The following is a 16,455-nucleotide window of genomic DNA, read 5'->3' as shown; positions in this document are numbered from 1 at the left end:
TATTTATAACTTATAAACATGTTATGAGTTGTCAATTTTCCTAAACACTTCTTAGTATATTCTAATTTATTCTACCAATATGCAATAAGATTAGTTTTCTGTTTATTTATGATTATAAACTTCCATTTGATTAATTTTATTAATAAACAGGAATAACACTTTTATTAAGCACATGCTGCATGCAAAATTTTAATTCTTCAGAAATATTTATATTATCTGAATTAACATAACTACATTTTAAGTAAAAAGTCTTGAAACCACAATTTAAATATATTGCTGCGTGTTTGCATGCAACAACATTTGGTTTGCTTAATTGTAGTGTCATTGAATAATCCATTTGATCAATAATTATAAAAATGTTTATAATTTTTAAATCAAGATTAATCTTATTGCATATTAACCATTAGATAGTAGAATAAAAAAGAATATACTATGAAGTGTTTAGGAAAGCTTATAAATTATAAACATGTTTATAAATTATAGATTAATTTAACTGAATAAGGGTAAAATATCCTAGAAAATCCAAATATATTTTAGGTATATCAATCCCTTAAGTTTTGCTTAAACAAACAAAAAATCAAGCAGAATTTACAAACCAGATTTTTAAGTTCGCCCAAACCAAAGCCTCGTTCGCTTGCTATCATATCAAGAATATGCTTTATCACAATTAGATTCCTTCAAAAAATAGCGGTCGATAGCTGTTTTAGTTCCCCCGGACGTTCTTTTACGTCCCTGCCACTCGTGAAGAGAGTGCTCGCTTCGATCGATCGGGAAGATATGGGCGAGAGCGCTGGATTTGAGGCGATGGCGATGGCGGCAAGGGATGCGGCGGGTGTTCTTGCCCCTTTCAAGCTCACCCGGAGGTAATCCTTGGAGCTTTCCCTCCCTCGATTCGATGAATTGCGAGATTTCCGCAGGAATCCCAGTGCCACGGACGTGGTGATTAAGATCCTCTACTGCGGAATCTGCCACTCGGACTTACACCAGATCAAGAACGGATGGGGGATAACGATTTTTCCCGTTGTTCCTGGGTAAGCTGCTATATCTTCTTGCGATTCTATTATTCCAGGCACGAGATTACTGGCGTGGTGGAACAGCTGGGCTCCTCGGTGAGCCGCTTTACACTCGGGGACCATGTGGCCGTGGGCTGCCTCGTTAGCTCTTGCCATGACTGCCACTCTTGCAACGAAGGCCTGGAGAACTACTGCCCAAAGCTTGTGTGGACTTACAATTCTCACTTACCGGGTGGAAGCCACACCATGGGAGGCTTCTCGACCGCCATCGTCGTGGACGAGAGGTTAGTGTTTGGCTTTTCTTCCATCTATGAACAGTATGCCAACCTTTTCCTTGATGGAACTTCCCAGCTTTGTGATCAATGTCCCGGCAAAGTTGCCGCTGGACACCGCAGCTCCACTGCTGTGTGCCGGGATCACGGTGTATAGCCCCATGAAACACTTTGGGATGGCGGAGGCTGGGCGGAGCTTTGGAGTGGTGGGACTGGGAGGCCTGGGGCATATGGCTGTCAAGTTCGGCAAGGCCTTTGGCATGAAAGTCACGGTGATTAGCACGTCGCCAAAGAAGGAGAAGGAAGCCAGGGAGCTGCTTGGAGTGGACGATTTCCTGGTTAGCACGGACAAAGAACAAATGGCGGTAAGAATCACCTTAGTTTCTTGCAAGATTTCCTTCTATATATGTGCACAGGCTGCTGCGATGTCGATCGACTATATCATTGACACCGTCTCGGCGAAGCACGCGTTGGAGCCCCTGCTGGCGCTTCTCAAAGTAAATGGCAAGATGGTCTTGGTTGGAGCAGCGGACGCTCCTTTGCAGATAGCACCCATAACTCTCCTTGCTGGTAACACATGAGTTTCAATCCTCTTGTGCCTCATCTTGTGTGGTTTATGTCCCAGGACGTCGGATGATCGCTGGGAGCCTGATCGGGGGCATCAAAGAGACGCAGGAGATGATGGATTTCTGCGGGGAGCACAACGTGACGGCCATCGTTGAGCAGATCACGATGGGCAGCGTCAACGAGGCCATGGAGCGGCTGGCAAAGTCGGATGTCAAGTATCGGTTCGTCATTGACATGAGCAAGAGCGAGTCGGAGATGCAAAGGTGAGCTCTAAAAGTAAATCAAGAGTTACTTACTGTTCTGGTATATCATCAATCAGACCGGCACCATTGTGATCAAGAATTCGTATCAGCTTGAAGAATAGTTTTGTAGCTTATTCTCTTTGAGCAATGGTTTAGAATAGATCTGCAAGAGGAACTTCCAAAAACAAGCGTGAAGACGTACGTTCATTGCAAAAATTGAAGGCTTGGTCAGTGTTGTTACACGTTACTGTACATGATGACAGATTGACTGGGTTTGCCAGTCGTTATTGTGTGTCCAAAGTTGCGCCAGTTCTGGCCTGGAATGCACGAGCAAGAACACGAAAAGCTCGAGAAGCAATGCACAAAGTGAAATCTCACCTGTGATATGCGGTTCGCGTAAATTGTTACAAGTCGTAGCTGGGTGCTACTGAGGCTTCCGAGGTACGGAACAAAGGCTTTCCCAAGTACGATGTAAATATCAACTAAGCAGAAGACGACGGTCTGCAAGTTTCCACACTCTTGTTAGAAACGAATGACACAAAATAAATGAAATCACCTTTCGAACATCGGCGTTTTGATTGCCAAAAGCATCAAACAATGCTGGCAAGAAAGACGGGAGTTGTGCCATGAGCTCCTCTTGAGGAAGTCGAGTGACAAGCTGCATGGACAGTGTCTGTTAATCGTATATACATATTCCGGCTTTACCTTTGTCAGGCAGCTAATGCAAGTGACAAGAGTCTTATCATCGTCACTAACCAAAAGAGGCATCACAACCTGCTAGAAAGTCTTTCAAGAGTTTTGAAACAATGGATGAGAACACTTACACCAAGACACCGTTGAGGATTACATTGGGATAGCACGGCGCTCAAAGAACGGTCAGCGATGGTAGAAACCTGTAAGTTTTACAGTCAAGCTGGCGCTGGCATGAACATGGCCACGACCTTACCTTTACTGACAGATCTTTCGTGGCATGTATAAGTTTCTCTAGGATGATTTCGGTGCTGTTCTCTATCAGCGCTTTCTGGAAAACAAATCAGGTAAACAAGATGTCACGTACGAAGCATAGACAGGATCTGCCGCACCTGAATAGTGACAATCTCGGATATCGCTGTTAGCGATATCTCCCTCAATTGTGAGTCGGGGTCATCGAAAGCCTCCAGTATCATTGACAATATCTGGTTCGGATACTGCACACAAGGACAAGAAGTTTAGCACCGAAGCTGAAAAACAGAGGTGTATAAAACCTGCGACCAAAGAGTAAAGTCGTTTGAGCGCAGCAACTGCAAAAGCTCCTGAAAGGCTTCGCGTTTTTCATAAACGGGTACTTCCATCCAGTTTAAGAGCTGTCAATGCAGGAGAGAAATCAGTCACGTCACTGTGTAATGTTTACTTTACCTTTTGCAGCAGTCTGCCTGGGCCAGTATCTAGATGTGTCCCCCTGTGCGGCTTACGGTGCAATTCTTCGTACAAATACTCATACCCGGTGGTATGAGTTTTGTAGACATCCTGATCAACTGTCGAAGAAGGAACCATCCGAGAGTCCACAAATCCCATCGGATTAAGCGGAATGCTCCTTGCGTCGCTGTTTCGAACAGACTTGTCCGGACTCGTTGTGTCCACATGGTGCACCTCCCGAGCATGACCTATTGGATCTTCAGTACTGACATACATGTCGTAGTCCGAGTGGAAAAGCTTGCCTGGCTCGAAGTCACCCAGCCTGTCCGAGTGCATGGAATTCCGCTTCAAACCATTACCTTCGTTGTTCACTGGCTGAACCTTTGAGTTTTTCACTTGCATTCCGGCAGAGTTATCTTCCGAAGGCGTTGGAAGCTCGTCATGGTCGGTTGCCGTCTTGAACCTTGCTCTTTGGCTTCTGTTTTGCAGGTATGTCATAAGATCGACTTCGATTCTCGGAGTGTACTGCTTCAAGGCTCGTCGTAAAATACTTTGGTCTTCAACCGACAGTCCCAAGATGAAATTTAAGACCGTCGCGGAGTCGAAGTGTGAATAAACGGAGATAATGCCAGTAACAGCCGTCTCTTTTAGCTTGGGGTTCTTATCGTTCGCAAGAGGAGCTAGTTTTCCAAGCCAGAGTTTGAGCATACCACTGCCTCCAGGAGCCTCACCGTTGAGAGCCAGCTTTGCAAAAGCGGCAATCGCAAACTCAACGACAGCCATCTTTGCCTTGGGAGAACGCTGCTCGTCCAGTGACCTTAACAAGGCCGGAAGTAGCGAGTCGATCGAATATATGTTGCCGATGATCTCCAAAGCTGACGTACCAAGCTGGCGGATAGCTTCTTTACCGTCTATAAGTCTCGCGAAAACTCGAGGAAGGATTCTCTCCAAGTAAGCCTCAAAAGGCTTTCTGCAAGGAGGTACGACTTCGGCCAGTGTTGACAAGGCTGCCTGTGCAACTTTGTGGTGCGGATCGTCGAGATGCTCGTAAAACAGTTTCATAACCTTCTCAAAGTTCTGATTCACGTCATGTAGCCCCTTTGGTCCTTGCTGTAGAAGCTTCCGAAGATATGTAAAGCCTGCAACTCTAGCTGACCAGTCCGCGTTCATGCTAAGGCCCTCCGTTAACGCGTCGTTCAGTGACATAAGCCCGTCCAAGCAGGTGAAAGGTTCTGAGTATGACGCTTGAGCCTCTTCGACACTGCTTCTACTGCTCACCGAAGACTTCCCAGATATCAAGCTGCGCATGAGAGGTCGCTGGAAACCCGGTATGCCTTCTTGCACAGGTTCAGTCCTTAGAATGCGCTTCGGCCCCTTCACGTCAATAGGCTCGCCGGACAAAGTTTGACTCGATCTTTCAGTGGTCATCGGCACTCTCTTTGCAACGTTTCCACTGGTTTCCCTCGCTGATCTTCCATGATCCGTAAAGGACTGCTGCAAAGCTTCGGAAGGACAACTCAGACCCCCACGGAAATTGGATGGCAAGGACGGTGCCCGATTACTAACGATATTTGCTGCTGGCGCAGATGCGGGATGGGGTGGATCCCGGGCAGACGGAGGATCCACATTAACACGTCCAGGAGCGTGAATTTTTCGGTAACTTCCACCGACTGCAAATCAAAATATCATTAGGATAACATCACTCAGGAACAGAAAACTACCTGGATCCTTTCCAATTAATCGAGCCGTAGTTGAAACCACCGCCTTATCAGGAACGTCCATACCTTTAAGCATCGTCTCGATGGCATTTACTTGTTGTTGACTAGCTTGGAGAACATTCTCTAAATTACGTTCGGCAAGTTGTTCCGCGGATCTTCTATGATTGAGAAAATTTCCCGACGTCGAAGAGTTGACGCTCCTATCCAGCTGCGTTGTTGGCGGCGGCACGACTGTATTTACAGTTACGGAAGCCGAATTTCTCAGATGATGGCCTCTTTCGCGAGTAGGAGAAGTATACCGTTTCGGGACGCTGCCATCCTCTTCGTTAAGCAGCTGCAAAATAGAAGATAATATAGAAAAGAGTGCAAGAAATTCAGGTATACTTTCTGGATGACAGGATCAAATGTTGAAAACAGTCGACGAGAACGGTCAGGCCATGTTTTTGCAAAGCGCCGATAGCAAGACCTTGCCATGGATCTAACCTGTACAGAACAATTATACAGGTTTAAACTTCTTGCGAAGAACTTATTACACGAACCTCGCTCATGGCATCCCCAACGCAATATCTTATCAAATCCTCAAACAAGTCAGCTGCCCGGTGTATTTCAGGAGAATCCGCCCATCGTTCTAACACTACCAACGCATATTCACAACACCTTGAAAAGAAGTGTTTCAGACCCAAAAGAAGTATGTTTTACGACCATATACCTCATTCTTAGAGTGGCATTCCGATCATTTTTTGCAGAGTCAACAATACGAGGAAGTACACGAGCCACTCTACAATTCCGAAGCATCTGCAATATCCGAGAAACATTATCGAATTGATAGCCCATTTTGCAAGCAAACCGTTTTGATGCAATTGTCAGCGGATTCAGCTATCACCAATACTGTTATAACAACCAGCTTAAATAAAACCTGTAAAAAGAAAAGAACCGGGTTGTAATCTCTATATCTCAATAGCAGACAAAATACCGGTATAATGGCCTCCGCTATAGCTTCGAAGTCGGACAGCAAATTCTTGGACAAGAGATTCATCAGATGACATGCCTGCAGTTCGCTCGAGATTAGAAATCAAACGTGTTTCAGGCTCACGCTTGTGATACCTGTTTAACTATGCTAGACCGCCTGTCAGATAACTGGAGAGAAAGAGGCCCAACGAGCTGTTTGAGGAGAGATGGAAAACACATATGCTCCACAGCACCTGAACTAAAACATTAGAAAAAAAAAATACAAGCTTTCAGTACACAAATACAAACCTCCAGCAACAAGTCCCTCCACCCGTTGCATGGCCGCTATGCGGACAGACCAGTCTCGCTCTGGAGTAAGCATGCTGGCTACCTTTTCTATTTCTTTTGCCAAATCTCTGTCAGAAGAAACTCGAATAGGTTCCACCGGTTTATCACTCGCTTCAGCTTCAACTGCATGAAGGCAAATTTTGTCTTCGCAGCAGGACAACAGCAAGAATACCTTACCAGTACTGGGAATCTCAAGGGAAGACTTTGCTTTCGGACTATTTCGGCGATTTCCAGTTGAGGAGTGTTTGGGCTCCGGCGCCAACGAAAGATTTTGCGTCTTGATAACTATTTTGTCAAATCTAGACAAAATATCCTTGAGCTGCGGAAAAAAAAAAAAAAAACAACAAATTATAAGAACTCCACTTCACTTCATATACAATCACTAACCTGACTGGCTCGTAGAGAATGGCGTTGCAGCTCCTCTTTGAACTGTATACCACCTTGCCGATACATTTCCTGTAGGCAATTATATAAATCACAGAGTTCCAAAACTTTCAAACATACCTCTACACACATCATAGCTGCCTCTCTCACGCTCGTATTTGAGTCTTCCAACAAGGGCAAGATCTGTAATAAGAAAAATTCGCTTCATTAAGAAGACAAGTGGCAAAGCCATAGTACCGGCGGAAGTAGAAGCCTTTGAAGCTCATTCGCAGAGAACAAGTTGATAGCAGAAGCAGCGGTGCGAGCAAATTCCTCCCGCACCCGCCAGTTCTTGTGCGTCCACGCACAATTCCCAGAGCGCTCAACGATCGTCGACGGAGATGATATCTAAAAACACCACAGGGTGAATGACAGACTTCCATCTTTCTTTTCTCGTACCTCCATGAGCGCGAGCAGCAACCGTCGCGCAGCATCTCTCACGGGCTGTTTTCCATCTCCGAGCCTTTCCACGACCGCCGGCAAGAGAGCGTTGAAATGGAACTTCAAGTGCTCGCCCGCGAGTGCCGCGGCCAGAGCCAGCGCTTGCAAAGCTCCCTGGCATACTTTAAAGTTGTTGTCCTTGAGAAGACCCAACGTAGCGTCCACAAGATGGCTAGCTTCCGTCACCGACAGGCCCTTCCGGCTATTCTCTAGAAGCGTTTGCAACCTTTCCACCCCGGCCATCCTCTCCTTGGTGTCCTTCGCACACAGCTGCTGTATAGCGTCCTCCATTGTCTAGCCGAAATTCTAAACTCCCCATCCAGCTCTCTGCTCACGCTCGCCAGCGGCAAGCATGATCCACACCAATGTAGCATCCAGCACTACTCCAATCGCCTTCTTTTCTTCATATTTCCCAGGCCTGTCCCCGACTACACCATTGCGCTCCAAGAAACCGCGAAGATCAAAGCGCTGGCGCCTTGGCTCGAGAATTTCCACCCCCGAGATCTTCAACAGCGTACCTTGCGCTAGTGGCGCGGAGAAGCCTCCCGCCTTCGCTTCCACTCCCTCCTCCCGCCTTGCGAAAATTTAGGGCAACCGCAAAATGCAAGGGTTTGTTTTACGAGGACGGAATATCTCTATGCACATTCCGTTAGCCATATTTCCATATGAACCCTAACCCTAAACGCTAAAACCCAGCTGCCATGGCGACGGGGGAGAAGAAAAAGAAGAAGATCGATGTAGAAATGGTCGATCCATCGCCAGAGCCGCCGCAGCAGAGGCGGAAGAAGAAGAAATCCAGGGCGCCGGAGGTAAATGTTGATAATCCGTCTCCGGATGATCCATCGTCGGGCAATCCGGGCGAGGAGCGGCTGGATTTGCCGAAAACTAAGAGGAGGAAGCTCGGCGCTGAGGCGATTGAGCTGACAGGGCTGGAAGTCTATTGGAAGCTCCCTTCTTTGGATCCGGCGGAGAGACAGGCAGCGGCATTGGCACTGGTGAGAGAGCTCCAAGCCGCTCAGCAGACGTTTGAGGCGGTCGATGGAAGAGTTGAGAGTGGTGCCGAGAGGATTCTTCTCGGAGAGGAGCACAGTGGTGGTGCGCTCAAGTCGTGTGCTCCGGAGCTCCAGTATGCGCTTCCAAGGCTTGTTCGAGGAGTCGGATCTTCTAACCAGGTTTGCTTTCTACTTCTTGGTTTGTCTCTCTTCTTTCTCAGCGTGGTGTGATTTTTAGTGTGCTAGGCAAGGATTTGCCGCGGCGCTCTCTACTGCCATTCATGCATTGCCTTCTATAACCGGTGATATGGTTCTCAATCTTATTGACAAGGAAATAGAAGTATCTTCCGTGATGAAGGGACAGGTCTGCGTTTTTGTTATAGTCTTCTTTTACTTCTCATATATAGCGCTGTGATTCTTGCAGGATATCAAGGATGGGCTGTTGGGGAGGCTTTTTGCTTATGCTTCGATTGTTCGAGCTGATCGATTGATTCAAAACGGCATGACGGAGGAGCAACAAAAGCTTGCCAAGCACGTCGCAGAAAACCTCCTGACTCTTGGATTTAAGAAAACGTTTCTTCGAGAACCAGCTGCTTCCATCTTTTTGGACCTGTCCGAGAGAGTAAGTACAGCATGGACAATATCAGCTTGTTTATAATCTAACACTTCTGATATGCAGCTTGCCTCGTCTTCTCTACAAAAATCAGTTTTTACACTACCGAATTTTCTAGAGTGGTTGAATGCTAGTCCCGAAGTTGGAGGGGCCGATGCGCTACTTGTTGCCTTGAAGCTGTGGCGAAAATTACCAGACTCTCTTTCTTCAAAATGCCGTATGTTACCCAAGTCCGGATCTCTGGAGCACTTGGTCCAGGCCTCACATCTGGACGTTCTCATCCCGTACTTAAAGGTGCGTTCTAGGCATGAATATTGATCGATAAATTAACGTTCTATGTTGCAGGAGTCTTCTTCGAGCCATCCTCGACTACATCTAGTCTGGAATGCTCTGGCGGACATATTTTTGGATCAAGGGCTTGTTCGAACCCGCCAAAAGAAGAGTAAGCAGAAGAACAACTTGGCTTCCAAGGAACACAGTTTGATAACCTTTTGGACTAGAGTGGTGGATGAGAGCCTCTTGGATTCATCTCACGAACGGAAGTTTTTAGCAATGCGGCTAGTGCTACTCTTCCTTTCGAAGCTGCCGATATCCTGCACTCCCATCATCTTATCTGCTTCGTTCGGACGCTGTCTACTCGACATTCTATCAGGACAGGACAACGTTCTCCATAGTGCCGCTCAGCAGTTCGTGTCCGATTTATCCGCATGGGCTGAAGAAGACCAAGACAGGTTGGTTCTGACGATTGGCTTCTTACAGCAGAGCAGCTCCGGAAAGTTTGATCATCTGACAAAGAGCTCTACGGTGAAACAACTATTGGGAAAAGTTATCAGCGAAGAGAGCTGCCTTCTCGCTATTCAGAACTTCCAACGCCTTTTTGTCAGTGACGCTATCAATGCCACAGACGAGTCAGATGATGCACAGAGAATGGTGGCTAGCAAGAAAATCTGGATGGTTGAACTGATGTGCAGCTTTTCCAAGCAAGCCATATCGGTATCAAAGTCGATGTCCGCGGCAAAGGAGGTTACGAGGTTTCTTGCCGCTCATATATTTCTGAACAGTGACGCGGTGAACACTGATAAAGTCAAGGCTCTTATAAAGTGTGCTTCTGGGGACGTATCCAATGCTGAGAAGGATGAGTATATTGGAAAGCTCCGATCCTTACTTTCGGAGAAGAGTCCTCGCTCGAAGGACGACGACGTTCACGAAGACTTGAGCTACGATATTGTTGAGTTCTTTCGGAATGCCTGGAAGAAACCAGACAAGGGAACCGTACAACGCAGTCTAAGAGATGCTATTTTTCAGATTTCATCTGCGGTAAGATCTGTTTCATGCGATTTAACTCAACTTTTTTCTTTCTCTTTTTCTTGTAGATCAAGAAGGAAGAAAGTCGCAATAAGAAGTTGGAAGCCATGCGGAGCTTCTTGTCGCAGCTATTTATTCAGTCGCACCTCGAACCTGGTTCTATGGATGATATCGTTAACGAGCTACTTATTTGCTGTAACAAGGCATTCGGGAAGGTTGTCGACGTTTCTAGCGATGAGATGGAGGACGAGGAAGAGGCACCATCAATGGGGGATGTGCTTCTTGATATAATTCTTTCAGTACTCTCGCAGTCTCCGGCGCCAATCCGTGCTGCCGCTGAGCAGGTAACCATTGTAACTGTGTATGACGATATTCACTTCTTGTGTTTGTTTATTTCAGATGTTCGGATTGTTTTGTGGCGAAATCACCTCTTCTGGCTTAAGTAGCTTGCTCAAGGTGATCAGCAAGCAAACTGGCCATACTCGACAGGAGCCACTGTTTGATATTCAAGTTGATGACGACGAAGACGTTCTCAGTGTAGAAGAAGTTACGGACAACGAAGCCAGTGAAGTCAGTGATCCGGAAGAAGATCCAGAAACAGGTGGTACAGATGGTAAACAGCAGACCGATGGTGCTATGGACGATGCAGAGCTTTCGGACATGGATGACGACGCCATGTTTAGGATGGATGTCCACCTCGCGCAGATTCTCAAAGCCAAGAGAAGTGGCGAGCCGGACACACAGGCACAGCTAGTGCAATTCAAGTTTCGTGTCCTCGGCCTTTTGGACACGTTTCTGCAAAAGCAGTCCGAGAGTGTTGCGGTTTTGACGGTTTTGCCAACACTCTTTCAGAGTTACCTCGACGCTTTATCAGACGGGCACAAGCAGTTAAGCGACAGGATAGGTGGCGTTCTAAACAGACTTCTCAAAGCCAAGAATTATCCCAAGGGGTCTGAGGTGGATATGGGTGCTGTCAAGGACTTGCTTCAGAAGTTGGTGATTCTGGCCGCAAAAACCACAGACCAAAAGCTCCGTGGCTTGTCTCAAGGTTTTGTCTTCTGGCTTCTCAAAGTTTCTCAAGCAACTTGCGGTGCGGCTGACGAGGAAGTTGTCAAAACTATGCTCGCTGCGCTGGACGACATCTTTCAGAAGAAGAAGAACACGCTACCGCTGTCATTCCTCCGCGACGCTGCTATGAGATATCCTTGGCTCCGGGGCGTCTCCATTGGAAAGCTACTCAACAAGTGCAAAGATGGCCGGACAGACTACGAGAAGGCCGAGGCCATGGAGCTCTCGACCTCGGTTCTCAAGCACTACACCAAGTCGGGCTCTAAGCCGTCCGGATCAAACGAGACTTCGTCAATGGCGGGAGATATCGAGCCTCATCTCCCGCTGCTTAGCGAGCTACTTATCCTCTACCTCGCCAAGCCACTGAAGAAGGCAAAACAGGCCTCGTTCTTGCGCTTCTGCGTCGCTTGGCTCGAGGCCCTGCCCGTGCTCTTCCCGGGCCGGCCACTGTCCAAGCTCGTGGACACCGCGGCGCTATCGTCGGCCTTGAATGACTACGTTTTCTCCGGCAATGCTAAGGCCACCAAGACGAAGCTGGAAAGCTTACTATCACAAGATCGGCGAAAATAAGCTTGAGGATGGTGAATGGATCCGTGCTGCTGGCTAGCAACTCAAGGGAGCTGCCTAAATTTTGTGAGAAGGTTGGCACTGGCAAGTTTTGACACTTTCCAACTAGAACGAAAAGTAAACTTATACCAGAAAAGAGCTCGAATCTTTTCCAAGTTGACGCTAATCTCGTGAAGCGTTTCTTTATGTGGATCTATCATGCTATTTGTCTCGTAGCCACAGTACATGCCAAAGAAATATCGTTCGCGTCTGAGAAAGGTGGCAAATGAAAGGCATCTCCCCTCAAACTTTAAGGAGAGCTCTCTAGACATACAAAACTACAAACATATAACTCTCCGATAGATCCTCGTCGCCTAACTCGTGTTCCTCAATTAAACTTTTGCGGTGGTCCTTCCCATTTTCTAACGTCTTGCATTGCATTTCGTGGCCACTCGATCAAACCAGGTTCTTTTTCCCCCTCGCGAGATAAGATTCACTTTCCTACAGATGTTCCAACAAGATAGAGCCACTTGCGATTTTGGATCGTTTTGGTTGATTCCAATGTTGAGTTTCAAGTGTGGCCCACCAAGGTGTGATTTTTGATTGATCGCAATGTTGAGCTTCAAGAGTTGTGGCCTACCAATTTGATTGATTCCAATGTTGAGTTTCAAAAGTTATGGCCTACCAAAGTGTGGCTCCTCCAGATCCCCTCGTTCCAAACAAACCATGTAAATCATCTATCTACGTAGAAAGAAGGGCGTTACTAGACAGATCTGGGCATGCGCATCCATAATAACATGGACACCCAACGAAAATGCTGAGCTGGACGCCGCGCTGGCAGCGTTACAAGGCCTTTGGCCAAAGTCTCTACCTTTGATGAAAGGCTGCTGGCTGTTAGCAAGACAAAGGATTTACTATACGATCGTCAAGCATCCAATCCGGTGGATCAAAAAACTTCGGTCACAGCGGAAACTTTCCTCCAAATTTTCTTTTCACCTGCCTGCCAGTGAAATGTACGACAAGTTACCGTGTAAATTGACCAATCCGCTGTCTCTAGCGCCTACCATCGGACGGTTGTCAGCAGAGAAGGTGAACCAATCAGCGGCCTGGAACGCCACACGACGCGAGATGATGGCCGTTGGATCCGACTCGTGTCCCCGACCGTTGGATTGCCAAGATCCAGAATAAACGGCAGCGCGGCGTCTGGCGTGCAAGCATGACCACCGCCGGATCCTCCAGATCAACGTCTGTTCGCGCAAACGCTCGCTCTAGCAAGTAAGTAGGCGCTGCTACTTACATTTTGATTCCGTGTGTGTGTAAGCCGGTTTGGCTATGGGGATCCTGGGCGCCCGTGTGCTGTGACGGCTTTTCCATTGGACGCTCTTTCCCATTCCAATTCGACGCTTCCAGAAGTCTCCAATTGCTTTCCCCCTCGTTGATATGATCAAGTGCTGAGAGGATCGATCGGTGATGGTGGGCGTCATGCCGAAACAGGAGAGCAAACGCTTGGTGTCCCGGACTTCCTACAACAAGAAAAGAACTGGGCAATGGTGAGTACGAAGTAGAGAGGCAGCAGAAAGAGAAGAAATCTTACCCCCTATTTGCGCAGGATCATGTCCGCAGACGTTCCCACAGACGTCGTAGTTGAGGCAGCCGGCACCAGCTTTTCCCTTCACAAGGTAATGAAAGAAAGCGTGAGAAACTTCTCTCAAACAGAGATCTTGGACTTACCAATGAGCGAACTTGGCTTGGCAGTTCCCCTTGGTTGCTCGATGCGGGCGTATCAGGCGGGCGGTGGCCGAGGCGCGGGAGATGGACCTCTCCCGCATCGAGTTCCCAGACGTTCCCGGAGGAGCCGAGACTTTCGAGCTGGCCGCCAAGTTCTGCTACGGCATCAACTTCGAGATCACCACCGCAAATGTGGCTGCGCTGCGCTGTGCCGCCGAGTACCTGGAAATGAAGGATGAGTACGGGCAAGGAAACTTGCTGGGAAGAACAGAAGCGTTTGTCAACGAGGTTGTCTTACCCAGCTTCGCCAATTCTCTGTGTGTGCTGCACAGCTGCGAGGAGCTCCTCCCGATTGCCGAGGACAACAATCTCGTCTCCAGGTGCATCGATGCCATCGCGTCAATCGCTTGCAAGGATCAGAAGCCAGCTTCCAGCCTCTCCGGCTCGGACTACGGTAGCTCTGGCCGGTTGGGCAGCAAAGGCAAGCCGAATGCCACACTTCCAAAGTCTGCCTTCACGGAGTGGTGGGCCGAGGACCTGTCGCTGCTGCGGATAGATTTCTACCAGAGGGTCCTGGAAGCGATGAAGTCCAAAGGCGTGCGAGAGGAGAGCCTCTGGGGGACTCTCATGCACTACGCTCAGCAGTCGCTGAAGGGCCTCAATAGAGCTCCGACTGGCGGTCGAGGCTTGATGAAAGTCCAGGAAAATACTGCGGCCCTGGAGCACGAGCAGAGAATCTTAGTCGAGACAATTGTCAGCTTGCTACCTCGAGAGAAGAACATAGCGTCGTGCAGCTTCTTGTTCGGTTTGCTCCGGACGGCCATCATTCTCGATACGACGGTCGCTTGCAGGCTAGACATAGAGAAGAGAATCGCGTTGCAGCTGGACCAGGCAACTCTGGACGACCTGCTTGTGCCATCTTTTTCTTACAACGGGGAAACGCTGTTTGACGTTGACATAGTGCAGCGGATCCTGACCAACTTCATACAGCAGCATGAGAATGATGACTTGCCTGAGGCTCAAACTACTTACGAGTCGGATGGTCTTGCTACGCCGACGCAGACATCAGTTTCTAAAGTGGCCAAGTTGATGGATGGCTACTTGGCCGAGATTGCGCCAGATGCCAACTTGAAGGTCAACAAGTTCGTAGCGATAGGAGAACTTTTGCCAGATTATGCCCGAGCGATTGACGACGGCCTGTACAGAGCAGTAGACATTTATCTCAAGGTAAGGGAGCTTCAAAGAAACCTTTCAGTACCTGACTGCCTCAGTTTGAATCTTCCAGGCACATCCGAATCTAGGTGAGCAGGAGAGGAAGAAAATTTGCAGATTACTCAGCGCTCAGAAGTTGTCCCAAGAAGCATGCTGCCATGCAGCTCAGAACGAAAGGCTGCCCGCGCACTTTGCGATTCAGGTTCTCTACTTCGAGCAAGTGAGAATAAGAACGGAAATGGGAAGCACGTTGTTTATGGACGACCCGAACCTGTCTCACTTTTCTGGTGGCCGAGGTGGACCAAGTGGTACTGTGAGTGCTGCAATGTCTCCCCGAGACAACTACTCGTCCTTGAGACGGGAGAACCGCGAGCTCAAGCTAGAGATCGCACGGATGAGAATGCGTCTGTCGGAGCTGGAAAAAAGTCACAACAACATGAAACAGGACATCGAGAAAACAACCAGCTCAGCTAAGCTCGCGCAAACTGTTTCCAGGCGACTTCATCGCCTCAACCCGTTCAGTAGAAGAAGCTCCAAAGAGTCCGACTCCTTTTCCAAAGCATCCGAAGGAAGTCATTCCCAGAAGCCGAGCAGAGATAGACGTCACTCCTACTCTTGAACGACAGTCAATTGTTTAGTAAAAAAAGAACCATAATAAACCTGGATTACGTTGCCGAGAAGTGGAAGTGGTCACAAAAGATCGCAGCCTCAAGGACAGTACCTTTGTTTAATTTGTAGCATCGTGTTGAGTGAAAACAAATCACAGTACAAAACAAAACAGAGAGCCCGAAGTCTTTTCTATACACGTTTAAAAGCCTAAGACGCAAGCTGCAAATGATACACAGAGAACGTTAGAAACACAAGACAAAGATAAGCTAAAGAGAGATACTGACCGGCATGTCCAGCGAGTCCGCTCACTTGAAGCCAATCTTCTTTAGAAGCCGCTTGAAAATGCCGTCGCGTTCTTCATTCTGGTCCTTGTTCTCGTCATTGGTCCCCTTGAGATCGAGCTTCTCGTGAAGAGCCTCCGCCACGGCCTCGACTTCCTCCATGGTACGCTCCATAAAGCCAGGTGCTTTCACTGTGTTCACATCCGTGTTGACACCCAGGTCCAGCGCTTTGTCCTGATTAAGATTTCGTCCTGTCCACAAGGGGAGATCAAAGAAAAGAAATGTCGTTACCTTGGATTCGACAGCCGGAGCATTCTCCAGGGATTTTTCCTGCGCAAGATTTCTTTCTGGAAGATCAAAGACATGAAGTGGCATTACCTTGGCTTCGACGGCGGAAGTTTCTTCCTTCTTGACAGCCGGAGCTTCTTCGCCATCTTTCTTTCCTGAAATCAAACCGACAGAAACTTAGCGCCGACAAAGACGATCTAGCACTCAAAACGAGCCGATCTAGCACCCGGGCTACACGATCTGCAAGTGCATGCAAGATATCGATGAAAGAGATCGAAATTTCAATGGCGACACAAAGCAATCAAGATCGAAGGGCGAAATATCTCACCGGGAGCGCCATGGCCAGGAGCATCGCCAATGACGGCGCCAGACGCAGACACAGCACCCTCTTCCACAGCCGAGGACGCCATCGCCGCTCTCTCCACCAAATGAACACGCAAATAGGG

General features: G+C 48.0%; 5 protein-coding genes across 6 annotated transcripts; 3 read left to right on the top strand and 2 right to left on the bottom strand.

Moving 5' to 3' along the window:
• The first annotated feature begins 681 nt into the window (after positions 1 to 681).
• LOC9643670 (probable mannitol dehydrogenase) lies at positions 682 to 2,336 on the top strand. The gene is made up of 7 exons (XM_002963820.2): positions 682 to 863; positions 918 to 1,031; positions 1,070 to 1,297; positions 1,365 to 1,650; positions 1,702 to 1,855; positions 1,911 to 2,115; positions 2,172 to 2,336. The coding sequence occupies exons 1-7, from the start codon at positions 778 to 780 to the stop codon at positions 2,185 to 2,187; spliced, it is 1,089 nt and encodes a 362-aa protein (XP_002963866.2). The 5' UTR covers positions 682 to 777; the 3' UTR covers positions 2,188 to 2,336.
• Positions 2,275 to 7,935, bottom strand: LOC9655456 (CLIP-associated protein). 2 transcript variants are annotated; one of them, XM_024668402.1, is made up of 22 exons: positions 7,326 to 7,935; positions 7,125 to 7,274; positions 7,008 to 7,070; positions 6,891 to 6,959; positions 6,681 to 6,822; positions 6,465 to 6,626; positions 6,312 to 6,409; positions 6,181 to 6,255; positions 6,055 to 6,123; positions 5,917 to 6,002; positions 5,747 to 5,864; positions 5,592 to 5,690; positions 5,211 to 5,541; positions 3,490 to 5,159; positions 3,339 to 3,437; positions 3,177 to 3,281; positions 3,041 to 3,115; positions 2,919 to 2,987; positions 2,800 to 2,868; positions 2,651 to 2,752; positions 2,473 to 2,595; positions 2,275 to 2,411 (listed from the first exon to the last, which is right to left on the bottom strand). In XM_024668402.1, exons 1-22 carry the CDS (start codon positions 7,656 to 7,658, stop codon positions 2,379 to 2,381), a joined length of 4,140 nt encoding a protein of 1,379 aa, XP_024524170.1. In that variant the 5' UTR covers positions 7,659 to 7,935; the 3' UTR covers positions 2,275 to 2,378. The 2 variants fall into 2 exon arrangements, with proteins under 2 accessions (XP_024524170.1, XP_024524169.1); XM_024668401.1 differs by having other exon boundaries at positions 6,465 to 6,822.
• A 73-nt stretch (positions 7,936 to 8,008) lies between these two features.
• Positions 8,009 to 12,199, top strand: LOC9655455 (DNA polymerase V). The gene is made up of 7 exons (XM_002963819.2): positions 8,009 to 8,539; positions 8,598 to 8,723; positions 8,784 to 8,981; positions 9,039 to 9,266; positions 9,318 to 10,289; positions 10,346 to 10,621; positions 10,677 to 12,199. The coding sequence occupies exons 1-7, from the start codon at positions 8,069 to 8,071 to the stop codon at positions 11,913 to 11,915; spliced, it is 3,510 nt and encodes a 1,169-aa protein (XP_002963865.1). The 5' UTR covers positions 8,009 to 8,068; the 3' UTR covers positions 11,916 to 12,199.
• A 487-nt stretch (positions 12,200 to 12,686) lies between these two features.
• Positions 12,687 to 15,609, top strand: LOC9643669 (BTB/POZ domain-containing protein At5g48800). Its single transcript, XM_002963818.2, has 4 exons — positions 12,687 to 13,441; positions 13,501 to 13,570; positions 13,647 to 14,846; positions 14,905 to 15,609. The coding sequence occupies exons 1-4, from the start codon at positions 13,362 to 13,364 to the stop codon at positions 15,448 to 15,450; spliced, it is 1,896 nt and encodes a 631-aa protein (XP_002963864.1). The 5' UTR covers positions 12,687 to 13,361; the 3' UTR covers positions 15,451 to 15,609.
• LOC112344156 lies at positions 15,554 to 16,454 on the bottom strand. Its single transcript, XM_024668421.1, has 5 exons — positions 16,338 to 16,454; positions 16,100 to 16,164; positions 16,013 to 16,051; positions 15,725 to 15,955; positions 15,554 to 15,659 (listed from the first exon to the last, which is right to left on the bottom strand). Exons 1-4 carry the CDS (start codon positions 16,417 to 16,419, stop codon positions 15,746 to 15,748), a joined length of 396 nt encoding a protein of 131 aa, XP_024524189.1. The 5' UTR covers positions 16,420 to 16,454; the 3' UTR covers positions 15,554 to 15,659; positions 15,725 to 15,745.
• Position 16,455: the final 1 nt, after the last annotated feature.

This window comes from Selaginella moellendorffii, unplaced genomic scaffold (assembly GCF_000143415.4).
Source record: "Selaginella moellendorffii unplaced genomic scaffold, v1.0 SELMOscaffold_3, whole genome shotgun sequence".
NCBI classification, from domain to species: Eukaryota; Viridiplantae; Streptophyta; class Lycopodiopsida; order Selaginellales; family Selaginellaceae; genus Selaginella; species Selaginella moellendorffii.
Note: the sequence above shows the minus strand (reverse complement) of the source record. Positions and strands in the feature narration are given on the sequence as shown.